The 12463-nt window shown below is 45.9% G+C and overlaps 1 protein-coding gene across 1 annotated transcript; it reads right to left on the reverse strand.

Moving 5' to 3' along the window:
* Window positions 1–243: 243 nt before the first annotated feature.
* Sumo2 (small ubiquitin like modifier 2) lies at window positions 244–11586 on the reverse strand. The gene is made up of 4 exons (XM_036197844.1): window positions 11404–11586; window positions 9852–9983; window positions 4223–4294; window positions 244–906 (listed from the first exon to the last, which is right to left on the reverse strand). Exons 1-4 carry the CDS (start codon window positions 11422–11424, stop codon window positions 844–846), a joined length of 288 nt encoding a protein of 95 aa, XP_036053737.1. The 5' UTR covers window positions 11425–11586; the 3' UTR covers window positions 244–843.
* Window positions 11587–12463: the final 877 nt, after the last annotated feature.

Raw genomic sequence — 12463 nt, forward strand, 5'->3', positions numbered from 1 at the left:
CAAGCACTAGGGACTAAAGGTGTATGCCACCACATCTGACCTTGCCTTAAGGTTTGGTTTTGGTTTTCTTGTCTTTTTTTTTTTTTTGGAGACAGGGTCTACGTAGCTATAGCTATTATAGAACTATTTATGGGACTTATTATGTAGACTTCACTCCCCAGTGCTTGGATTAAAGGTGTGAGACAATACACTTGGCATTAAACATCTTTCCTATTTACTATTCTTCAGAATAAAAAGAACAGCTCATTTTAAACAAGAAGTTTATTTAAACAACAAGACGCTTGATTTGAAGGGAAAACTATCTAGGATCATTTTGTCCAAGAGTAATTTACTCCTACTTAAGGACAGCTTGCCCTACATGTAACAGCTACATACAAAAATGTTATAAAATTGTCCTTGGTTTTACAATGATAAATGAAAAACATTAAAATTCTCCAATCAAACAAGGTATGCAAGGATTTTGGTGTTGGGTTCTTTTGTTAAAATGTTGAGAGCAAAATAACTTACTGGAATATAAAGATAAGAGCTGAATGAGCATGCCACTAATGGAGAAAGGGGGTATTTTCACAGAACCAGTACTTTCCCCAGACCATCTCCACTGATGTCAATCAAAACAGAACATTGGCCATTTAGTTTAAAAAAGAAAAAGAAAAAAGCGCAAATGCTTGTGCACATACACCAGTTACTTTATGTACAATAAAGAAATGGGGACAGGGAGATGAGAGAATAGAGAAAACTATACTGTAGTAGTCAGGATGTGGTGGAACCAAATTGCGGCTTTCTAATTGCGAATGTATTCTTGGTCTATAACAAAATTCTGGAGTAAAGTAGCAGGCTCCCTTTTTAGTAGACACCTCCTGTCTGCTGCTGGAACACATCAATCGTATCTTCATCCTCCATTTCCAACTAGCACAGAAAAGAAAACAAATTTTAAGACCAGTGAAGAACTTAAAATTCTAGTTTTCATATTAAGTTTACAGAAAAGTACAGGTTCCATTCCACTTCAGGCTTCACTATTAACAGATGTCAGTTTCATTAAAAACTGGGCTTGGTGACTCACAGCTGTCTAAACCCCCGAATTATGGAGCTCAAGAAAGGGAAATGCATGTGATACCAACCACAGGTTGGTCTTAAGCACTCACCAATCCTACCTCAGTCTGCCAATTGGGATTGAAACAATTTTGATGAGCCTAATCATCATCACATGGCTTCACATACCACATACCTCTAATCTTAGCACCGAGATTGAAACAATGCTGACATCAGTCTAGACTACAATACATGTGATACTCAGTCTTTAAAAAAACAAAACAAACAAACAAACAAACAATACTTATCCTAAGTTAAATATCAATAAATATAAACTTTTTAAACAAGGCTCAATACTCTTAGGAAACAATGTATTTGTTAAACATTCCCAAAAGAAAGCATTAGAGGCCGGTGTTGGTGGCGCACGCCTTTAATCCCAGCACTAGGAGGCAGAGCCAGGCTGATCTCTGAGTTCAAGGCCAGCCTGGGCTACCAAGAAGGTTCCAGGAAAAACCAAAAAACAAACAAACAAACAAACAAACAAACAAAAAAGATAGCATTAGACCAAAATCAAAACTTAACAGCTGATTGGCCTGGACATCAGGCTATAGACCAGGCTGGCCTCACAGAGCTCTTCTGCGTGGGATTAAAGGTGAAAACCACCACTGCCAGGCTAAAAGAAATTTTCTTAATTCTAGGAAATAAAGGAAGCTGGAAGGTGGTGGCAAAGACTCTAATCCCAGCACTTTAGGAGGCAAAAGCAGATGGATCTCTATGAATTCAAGGCTGATCTACAGGAGGAATTCCAGGACAGGCAGAGTTAATAGTGAGACCCTGTCTAAAGCCTGGAACTCAGAAATCCACCTGCCTCTGCTGGGTTTAAAAGAATGAGCCACCACTGACCAACTAGGTCCTAAGTTCAATTCCCAGCACCCACATGGTGGCTCACAACCATATGCAATGAGATCTGGTGCTCTCTTCTGGCCTGTGGGCATACATGCAGACAGAACACTATATACATAATACAGTTTTACAATGTTCCAGGGTAATAATTTTAATTGAATACATATTTTTATATTAAAATATCATTTTATGGTAAAAATTTAAATGCCTCAAAACATATATTCCACATTTACAAAGGAAATGTTAGTACCTCCTTGTGGTTACAAAACATAACTGAGGTCTGCCACTAGTGAGAATTTCTTCAGCACATTTTCCCTCGACTAGAATTCAGATAAGGTAAGTCTTTAAGTCTATTAGTAAAATCACATCTTGATGTTGATGTTCCCAACTAATTAGCCCTCTCCACTATTTTAATATAAAAAAATATTTATTTTATGTATACTTTTCAGAGGCAATTGAAACAGGGTTTCTGCATGGCTCTGGGTATCCTGAAACTCCCTCTGCACACCATGTTAGCATCAGAGATTTGCCTACCTTTGCTTCCCAAGCGGTGGGACAGGGAAACACCATGACACCCAGCTAAGTATGAATCTTTTGTGCATCATATTCACATACTAGAGTTATACAGATGGTTGTGAGCCCATGGGTCCTGGAAAGGAATTCTAGGTCTCCCATGCAAGAGCAACAAGTGCTCTTAAACACTGAACCATAGCTCCAGACTACACACCTCCATTTTTGGGGAGGAGGGGAGAAGTGGGGGTAGGCTAAAACTGTATAATGTATACTGTCTCACTGTTTAACTCTGGCTGTCCCAGAAATCACCATGTAGACCAGGTTGGCCTCCAACTCAGAGATCCACCTGCTTTATCTACCTCCTGAGTGCTGGGATCAAATTAAGGCATATGCCACCATAACCTGCTCCCCTCCAATTTGTATTGGAGAATTAAAGCTGAAAATCATATCAGGTAGTGGCTCACACTTTTGTGATTCCAGACAGCTTTCTCAAGGTTCTTCAAGGCCAACTTATTAGGAAACAGCACAGGCTATGTCTCAAAAAAAAAAAAAAAAAAAAAAACACGCCAAGCTTGGTTAAATGCACCTGTAAATTCCAGGAGGCAGAGGCATGATCACTATAAAACTCAAAAAACAAAGAAATTAAAGGTGAAAAGCCCAAAGGATCCAATTTAAATTTCTACTCACAAGAATTGGGTGATTTAGGCCAGGTAGTGGTGGTGCATGCCTTTAGTCCTGGCATTAGGGAGTCAGAGGCAAGAAGATCTGAGTTCAAGGCTAGCTCCAACTACAGCACAGACCAAGTTCTAGAACAGTCAGAACTACACAGAAAAGTCCTGTCTCAAAAACAAAAATGAGCAAACAAACAAAAAAATCAGTGATTCAGGGGGCCGGAAAGATGGCTCAGCGGTTAAGAGCACTGACCCAGGTTCAATTCCCACACCCACATGGCAGCTCACAACTGTCTGTAACTCCAGTTCCTGAGGATCTGACATCTTCACACAGATATACATGCAGGCAAAACACCAATGCACATAAAACTTAAAGAAAAAATTTCAGTGATTTAAATTAAAGTCTTAAATTTAAGGAATTTTAGAGGAAAAGGACACAATGCTTCATTCAGATAGAGAAAATCATGTATTGCAGATACAAAACCTACAGTGCTATGTCACAAAATTAAGGGAAATAACAGCATTACCTTTACTAATCAAGCTTATAAAGAGTCACCTATGTGTACACAGTCAAGCTCAGCGAACAAGAGCAGTTTGCAGACTGAGCCAAGAATAGATGAAAACTAAAAATATCCCCAAAAGAACAGTGAAAAAATTCACATTAGGCTGGGCAATGGTTGTGCACGCCTTTAATCCCAGCACTTGGGAGGCAGAGCCAGGCGGATCTTTGTGAGGTCCAGGACAGGCTCCAAAGTTACAGAGAAACCCTGTCTCAAAAAAAAAAAAAAAACAAAAAAAAAAAAAAAAAAAAAAGAAAAGAAAAAAGAAACACAACAGGAGGTGGTGGCACACACCTTTAAGGGAGCAAGTGAGCAAACAAACAAAACACAGCTGTAACCCCAGCACAGTGGGTGGGAGAGACTAGAGGATCAGTGAAACTCCAATGCCACCAATCCCCACATTCAAGACTCAGTCTCAAAGGCATAAAGCTTAGAGCAATAGAGCAAGGAACGTGATGTCCTCACTGGCCACACAAAGGCCCATGCATAAATATAAGCAATCATACCCAGAAAACATAGTTTTCTTAATAGTACAGAGATTTTTACCTGTGCAGGTGTATCTGTTTCATTGATTGGTTGCCCATCAAACCGGAATCTGATCTGCCTCATTGACAAACCCTAACAAGAGATTAAAAGCAAACAGCATATAATCATAAAACACTCCTTTTTTTTGAGACCGGGTCTCACTATATAGCTCTGGCAGTCCTGGAACTCGCTATGTAGACTAAGCTGGATAAAAACTCCATTTCAATAAAACTACAAATATATTTAACCATAAAATTTTGAGGTAATTTATATGATCAACAAAATGCTAACATTTTCTATGTAAGTAAGTATTTGGTGTTTCTCATACTTAAAGACCATGTTTCAAAATCAAGATGGTACACACATGCCTGTAGTAATACCAGCACTTGAAAGGATTAGGAAGTGTGAGACCAGCATGGGCTATATGAGATCAATCTCAAACACAAAATACAAGAAATAAAAAAGGGGAGATTAGCCGGGCGGTGGTGGTGCACGTCTATTAATCCCAGCACTCGGGAGGCAGAGACAGGTGGATCTCTGAGTTCCAGGCCAGCTGGGCTTCCAAGTGAGTTCCAGGAAAGGCGCAAAGCTACACAGAGAAACCCTGTCTCGAAAAACAAAAAACAAAACAAAAAAAGGGAGATTAAGGCATTTAATTTTTTTTTTTTTTTTTTTTTTTCGGTTTTTTGAGACAGGGTTTCTCTGTGTAGCTTTGCGCCTTTCCTGGAACTCACTTGGAAGCCCAGCTGGCCTGGAACTCAGAGATCCACCTGTCTCTGCCTCCCGAGTGCTGGGATTAAAGGTGTGCACCACCGCCGCCGCCGCCACCGCCGCCGCCGCCGCCGCCGCCGCCGCCGCCACCACCACCACCTGGCCTAATTTTTTAAACTAAATTTTCAAAATGTGGGTATTCACATTTTATAGTACCTCTCAATACTGGTCACAATCCAAGTTGTCAGTGTGTTATGTGGCTTCTGGCCATCATCACAAACACAGATAGGATGTACAGATTAGTATCTGCTGATGAATCTGACAATACCGAGGATCTCAATGTTTAGACTTCAACAGTGTTACTAAATGGGGATTCCACAGAGATTTCTAGAGCTAAAAGTCTGGCCATGAAAGCCTGGCAAACCAAGTTCAACCCCTGGAAAGGTGGATGGAAATAACTGACTCACTCAAGCTGGGGTTGTGGTAGTTCTAGCACCCAGGAGGCAGAGGCAAGTGAATCTGAGTTTGAGGCCAGCCTGGTCTACACAGAAAAACCCTGTCTCAAAAAACCAAACAAGCTGGGCAGTGGTGGCACTCGGGAGGCAGAGGCAGGCAGATCTTTGTGAGTTCCAGGACAGGCTCCAAAGCTACACAGAGAAACCCTGTCTGGGGGTGGGAGTGGGGGTGAGTTCGAGGCCAGCCTGGTCTCCAAAGCAAGTTCCAGGAAAGGTGCAAAGCTACAGAGAAACCCTGTCTCGGGAAAAAAAAAAAAAATAATGAAATGACTCCCAAGTTTCCTTTCAACCCTGACACATCACATACAAAGTCAAACATACAAGGAGAGAGGTATGAGATGGCAGAGGCTAAAGGTGTCTAAGTTTGATACTCCAGGTAGAGATGCAACTCCATCAAGTTGTCCTGACTGCTCTAGCACGTAGGCAGCTCCCCCTACCCCTTAAGAAAAAAATCTTATTTTTGTTGCTGAGAAGAGTCTAGAAAACAACAGAATTCCCCATGTAGACTCTGATATGTATACCATCAGGCCCCGCTCCCCATCTTTTTTTTTTTTTTTTAAAAAAGACAGTTTCAGGGTTGGGGATTTAGCTCAATGGTAGAGCGCGCTTGCCTAGTAAGCACAACGCCCTGGGTTGGGTCCTCAGCTCTGGAAAAACACAAAAGACAGTCTCACTATATGGCCCTGGTTGACCTGGAACCTAATATGTAGGCTAAGCTGGCTTAGAACTCATTTGTGTGTGGATTTCTTTCTTTTTTTTTTTTTAAGATTTATTTATTTATTATGTATGAAGAGGGCGCCAGAGCTCATTACTGATGGTTGTGAGCCACCATGTGGGTGCTGGGAATTGAACTCAGGACCTCTGGAAGAGCAGTCAGTGCTCTTAACCTCTGAGCCATCTCTCTAGCCCGTGTGGATTTCTTGGCAGTACATTTGAACATGAGGCATTAGTCTTTGGATAGCATGCACTTACCTCATGTTTTAACGGCAGGGTCTTAGGCAGCTCTGAGAATGACATATATAACTCCCCAATCCTGTTTGCACCTTTCTAATGCTGTGCCATATTTGTTCAGCGCTTGAGATCAAACCCAGGGCTTTGTGCATATCAGGCAACGCTACCAACAGACTCCAGTGGCATCCCTAACATTAGTTTGTGTTCTTTGTTTTGCCTGCATGGCTGTGCAACAATGTCAATCCCCTGCTACTGGAGTTACAGTTGTGAGCTGCCATAGGTGCCAAGAACTGAACCCAGATCTCTGAAGAGCAGCCAGTGCTGTTAACCACTGAGCCATCTCTCCAGCCCTGTCATTCCTAACTCTTCAGGAACACATGTAACTCCCTCTTAATGGAAATATCTTGTGAGACACCCACCATAGTGGCTAACTCACACCCACCTGACCTTCTGCCACTGGAGCTTGTGGACAAGTATATAGGATCAAGAACTCACATTGTGATGAGCAGTGATAAATTGTTGGTACACTTCTAGGATTTGATTATCAGTATGGTGTTGGAAGATGTCAGGATTACAAAATTTGATCAGATTTTACTAAAAATAAACAATGCTGGTTCCTAGAGAAGAGCCTGAAGTGTGAATGGATTTCCTTGATTTACACTAGATTCTGGCCTTTTAAAAAACTTTTATTGTTTAGATTCTATAAAATGAAGTTTCCATTAAGCAGAAATACTTCGAAGAAAAAAACAAAAACAAACAAACAAAACTAACAGAATTTAGTTTTTCATTTCTTTTTCTTTTTCTTTTTTTTTTTTGGCTTTTCCAGACAGGGTTTCTTTGTAGCTTTGGAGCCTGACCTGGACTAGCTCTGTAGACCAGGCTGGCCTCGAACTCACAGAGATCCACCTGCCTCTGCCTCCTGAGTGCTGGGATTACAGGTGTGCGCCACCAGCGCCCGGCTAGTTTTTCTTTTTTTTAATGTACACTGGTGTTTTCCCTACATGTATGTTTGTATGAGGGTGTAAGGTACCCTGGAACTGGAGTTACAGACAGTTCTGAGCTGCCGTGTAGGTGCTAGAAATTGAAGCTGGGTCCTCTGGAAGAGCAGCCACTGCTCCTAACTGCTGAGCCATCTCTCCAGCCTGGTTTTATTTATTTATTTATTTTTAAAAACATACAAGTAGTTAAAGACTCTTGTGGAAGCTGGGCATGTTGTTGCACACCTTTAATCCCAGTAATCAGGAGGCAGAGGGAGGTGGATCTCAGTGAGTTCAAGACCAGCCTGGTTTACAAAGGGAGTTCCAGGTCAGGTCTGCTATACAGAGAAAGCTTGTCTTCAAAAATAAAATTATTGCCGGGCGGTGGTGGTGCACACCTGCAATCCCAGCACTAGGGAGGCAGAGGGCAGGTGGATCTTTGTGAGTTCGAGGCCAGCCTGGTCTACCAAGTGAGATCCAGGGAAGGCTCAAAGCTACAGAGAAACCCTGTCTCGAAATCCACCCCCCCAAAAAAGAGAGAAAAATAAAATTATTTAGAATATTAAGATTTTCCCCAGAAACCTGGGGGTGGTGAATGTACAATAGAAGATACCAAATAATCCCTGCCCTCAATCACCTCTTACTGGGGACTGAAATCTGGGCCTCCCAGATTAAACTGGGGCTAGAGAGATGGCTCAGCAGTTAGGAGCACTGGCTCTTCTTCCAGAGGACCCAAGTTCAATTTCCAGCACCCACATGGCAGCTCCTAACAGTCTACTGTGGGTTTCAAGGACTGAATACAATCAGGCCTGCAGAGCTACATCAAAAGGCCCCTTCCCAAATCTTTTTGTTGATTTACTCTTCAGTATCTCACCAAAAATTAACACTATATTAATTAGCTGAGCAGTAATTAATCCCAGCCTTAATGCCTTTAATCCCAGCACTTGGGAGGCAAAGACAGAGTTTTTGTGAGTTTCAGGGTAGACAAATATAAGTGTAAGAATGCTAACAAAGGAAATTAACAAAATAAACAAGCCCAGAAGCAGTTCTCTATTATCACATTATAAAGGAGACAAGAAATAGGAAGTATGAAGGCATGTGCCTAAAATCCTGCCAACTGGGCGACTGAAATTACAGCACCAAGTTCAAAGCCAATCTAGGCACAAAATAAGTTGGCTGTCTTGAAAACAAAATGATTTCCAAAACTTTCACATCTTAGATAATCAGTGTAGAATAAGACAAAATAATCCTATCTCTGTCATGATTACAGCAGATGAACTGGTGTGGGAAACAGAGCTGTCATCTTTAAAGTAGGCTTTGCTTTACTAACAGCGTTCCAAAGTCAGCTCGCTTGCAGTAAAACTTGCACTGACTTTCCAACATTTGTCCAGATCAAGAGAATGAGCCTGATGACTGTAATCCCAGCACTCGGGAGGCAGAGACAGCGGATCTCTGTGAGTTCGAAGCCAGCCTGGTCTATAGAGCTAGTTCCAGGAAGCCAGGACTAAACAGAGCAACCCTGTCTCAAAACAAACAAAAAGACAATGAGCCTGGCTTGCTATCCCAGAAATGAGAAGGAAAGGGCAGAGGACTGTTTGAGTTCAAGGCCAGCCTAGTTTACACAGCATGTTCTAGTCAGCCAGTGCTCCACAGGAAGATTGTTTCAGAACCAAAACACAAAAACACAACACCCAAATCACAAGGAGAACTTTCTATTTCCTCTGGACATGTAAATATCTTTCTATTTAATATATAAATATCCCTATAATATAAAGTGTTCGGGGCTGGAGAGATGGCACAGCATTTAACAGCACTGGCTGTACTTCCAGAGGACCAGGGTTCTATTGCCAGCACTCAAAACTGCCTGTAATTCCAGTTCCAGGCGATCCAACTCCCTCATGCAGACATATATGCAGTTGAAACACCAATTCATGTAAAAACAAACAAAATTATAAATACACACATCTAGTGTTCATGCTTTACTCAAAAGGGTTAAAACTTCCTTACCTCTGGTGCTGGATGGGTAACTTAATGGAATAGTATATGTTTAGCATGCGTGAACCTGGTTTAAATTCCCAACATATGTGCACACACAAATGTCGTAATTTCTGTACTTCAGAAAACTGTAATACCCCAAACTCAGATTGTTTTAAAACTCTCTCTCTCTCTGGTGTAACCCTGGCTGTCCTGGAACTAGCTCTGTAGAGCAGGCTAAGATCCTCCTGCCTCTGCCTCTTGAGTGTAGAGATTGAAGGCGTGTACCACCATCAAACCCTGAAGTGTTTTGACAGAGGGCAAAGCCTAAATGATAAAAGAAAAAAAATTTACAAAATCCACTTTTTCCTTTGGAACTTGTAAATGAGTCCTGCGAAGTCTACAATACAATAACACTTATCTTACCAAACATATTCAAGGCAATATGATAGCCTATTTTCTACACATAATTTGGTTGTGTAAATGAATGAATAAGTGGAAGTGCACATATTAATTCCTCACCTGTCGTTCACAATAGGCTTTCATTAGTTTACTAAGTGGTGTATGCCTCTTAATCTTAAACTGCACCACAGAACCATCCTGCCCCGCCACCTTCAAATTAATATGATCGTTGTTCTCAGTCTTGACTCCTTCCTGTTGAAAGAAAAATAAGAGTGTAATTTGGAAACTGTGAAACACAAACACCTTTCAAGCAGCAGCAGCAGCCCCAAACGCTCCAGAATCAACAGGTTTCCTTCCTTCTCTATCAATCAGCATACAGCTGTTCCCAGCCGCTGGTCTGAAAGATGAGACACCGCAGCAAGTGTTACAAGGCTGTTACACTAACACTGATGCTAGCAACAGCAACAATACACTTACAACAGTCTCCTTCGATTTTCTGTGTATGTTCTTTAGGCTGAATTTCCTGTCGTCGCCAAAATTTGTGCTGCCCATAAGCCCGGCTGTCCTCTCTTTTCAAAGCGTTTTAAGTGCAACTACTGAAGTGTGTGTGTGTGTGTGTGTGTGTGTGTGTGTGTGTGTGTGAGAGAGAGAGAGAGAGAGAACCATTTCATTGCATTTCAAAACTCATTGCTACCTTCTTGTTAAAGTTAGCAAACTCTGCTCAATGACCATATCAAATGAACATACTTTTTAAAAAAAAGAACGCCCTCAACTGAGGGATGTCCCGATTCTCCCTTTAGCGCTGGCAGATTAACGTTCGCTTCATTTTTAGTTCAGACCCCATCCCACCCCGCTTTGCTGTCATGGATCGAATACACAGTCTTCGGGCACGTCTTCGCGCAGACTGCGACCCAAACCCAACTTCAGCCAAATGAGATGTAAATGTCCAAGGGTTCTTTCGGCCTGAGTCCCCCCTAAAGCCGGGCCGAGGCGGGAGGGTGCCCTAGTGACGGCTGCGCGTCCCCTCGTCCGCAGCCAAGTCTCCGGGCGCCTCAGAAGGCGCGTTTTCAACCGGAGCCCAGCACCGCTCTGCTCGCACCTCAGCCCACAACTCCGGGGAGCCACATGGTCCCCGCCGGGGTCGGGGTTGCTGGGCGCCCGGCAAAGCGGCGCTGCCCCTCCCCCGCGGGCCCCCGCGGCCTCGAGTGGGACCGACTCCGGAATGCCCCGCGCGCGGCCGCCCCTGCACGGCCCATTGATTCGCGCGCGGCCCCCGCCCCAGAGGGGAACCCCGGCCCGCCGCACTCCCGCCGCCGCCGCCGCCGCCGCCCCGGGCTCCGCGCGCCCAACGCTCCCCGCACACACGCCGGCCGCCGCCGGAGAGCCAGCGCGGGGCCGCTGGGCCCGCGGGCTCCCGCGATGCGCCGCCCGCCTCGCGCCGCGCGCGCTCCGCGGCCCTGGGGGCGGGGGAGGGCGGCGGGCCTCGTCGGGCGCGGGCGGGAGGAAGAGAGCGAGAGAGGAAAATGGCGCGGAGCGCCGGGCCTGAGCCGCGGCTGGCCCCGTGGGGGGCCCAGGGCAGGAGTGGGAAGCCCGCGGCGGGCTTCGGCCGGACCCCGGGCCGCGCCACCCACCGGCCCGCACGGCGAGGCGGAGACGGCGGCGCCGGGCTCACCTTGGGTTTCTCGTCGGCCATGGCGAGCGCCGGAGTCTCCTCAGCTGCCGCTTCACAAAAGAGGCACCGGGTCCGCACTGGAGGCGCACACCAGCAGCACCAGGAGCGGCAGAAGAAGGAGGCGGCAGCGGTGGACGAGGCAGAGGGCGCGCGCACGTCGTGCGCTCCCTCCCCCCGCCCTGCGTGCGCGAGCACGAGCGCCTGGGCCTTCTCATTGGCTGACGCCTCGCGGGAGCGCGCAACGCTTACATAACCACCCCTGCCGCCCCCCCACGGCCCGCGCCTCCGCCGCCTGGGCCAGGCGCCCGCCAGACCGGCGGGAAGAGGCGCGGACACGCGCACCGGCCCCGCCGCGGGGGCGCGCCTGGCTCTGGGCGGGGCTGTATTGTCCTCCTTCTGCGGTGGAGCATAATCAAAATGGCTTCCAGCTGGTCCTCGCCGAGGACCGGAAGGCCTGTGGCCTTAGACGTGAGCCTGGGCCTAGGAAGGCAGACCGGCTCCACGTGGAAGGGGGAGCCTGGACCCGAGCAGCAGCCGCAGCAGGCGCAGCAGCAGCAGCAGCCCCAGCCGCTGCAGCAGCAGGCTCTGAGAACGGCTCTTGTTCTGCAGGACAAATGCAGCCTTCCGCACACCCGGCTTCCCAGTGCCCTCGGCCTTCAGCCTCCACCAGCTTCCCACCAGGCAGCCTCAAACACACCCATCTCCTCCAACCTGTTGGTCACCCTACACTGGCAGAGGAGACGCGAGCTTGTGTCCAACAAGAGTCTCCCAACTTCCAGAGGGCTCCGTCCCTCTCCGGAGAGGACTCCACGTAAAGCTTCCGGGCCGGTCGTTCCCTCCTCGTACCCAGTACAACCTAGAAGAGGGACCCTCCCGGTTGAAGAGGATCCTGACATCCGCGCTCTGGGCCCCATCCCGTGGCTCTCACTGGTTTTATGATTTCCTGTATCCCTGTGTTTTCTTCTACTTCTGCAGTCCCACTGGGGGGAAAAATAAGTTCTCAGCTCTTATGATGCTCCTCGGCCAACAGCTTGAAAAAATGCCCATGCCAGCTGGTCTC

This window comes from Onychomys torridus, chromosome 8 (genome assembly GCF_903995425.1).
Source record: "Onychomys torridus chromosome 8, mOncTor1.1, whole genome shotgun sequence".
NCBI classification, from domain to species: domain Eukaryota; kingdom Metazoa; phylum Chordata; class Mammalia; order Rodentia; family Cricetidae; genus Onychomys; species Onychomys torridus.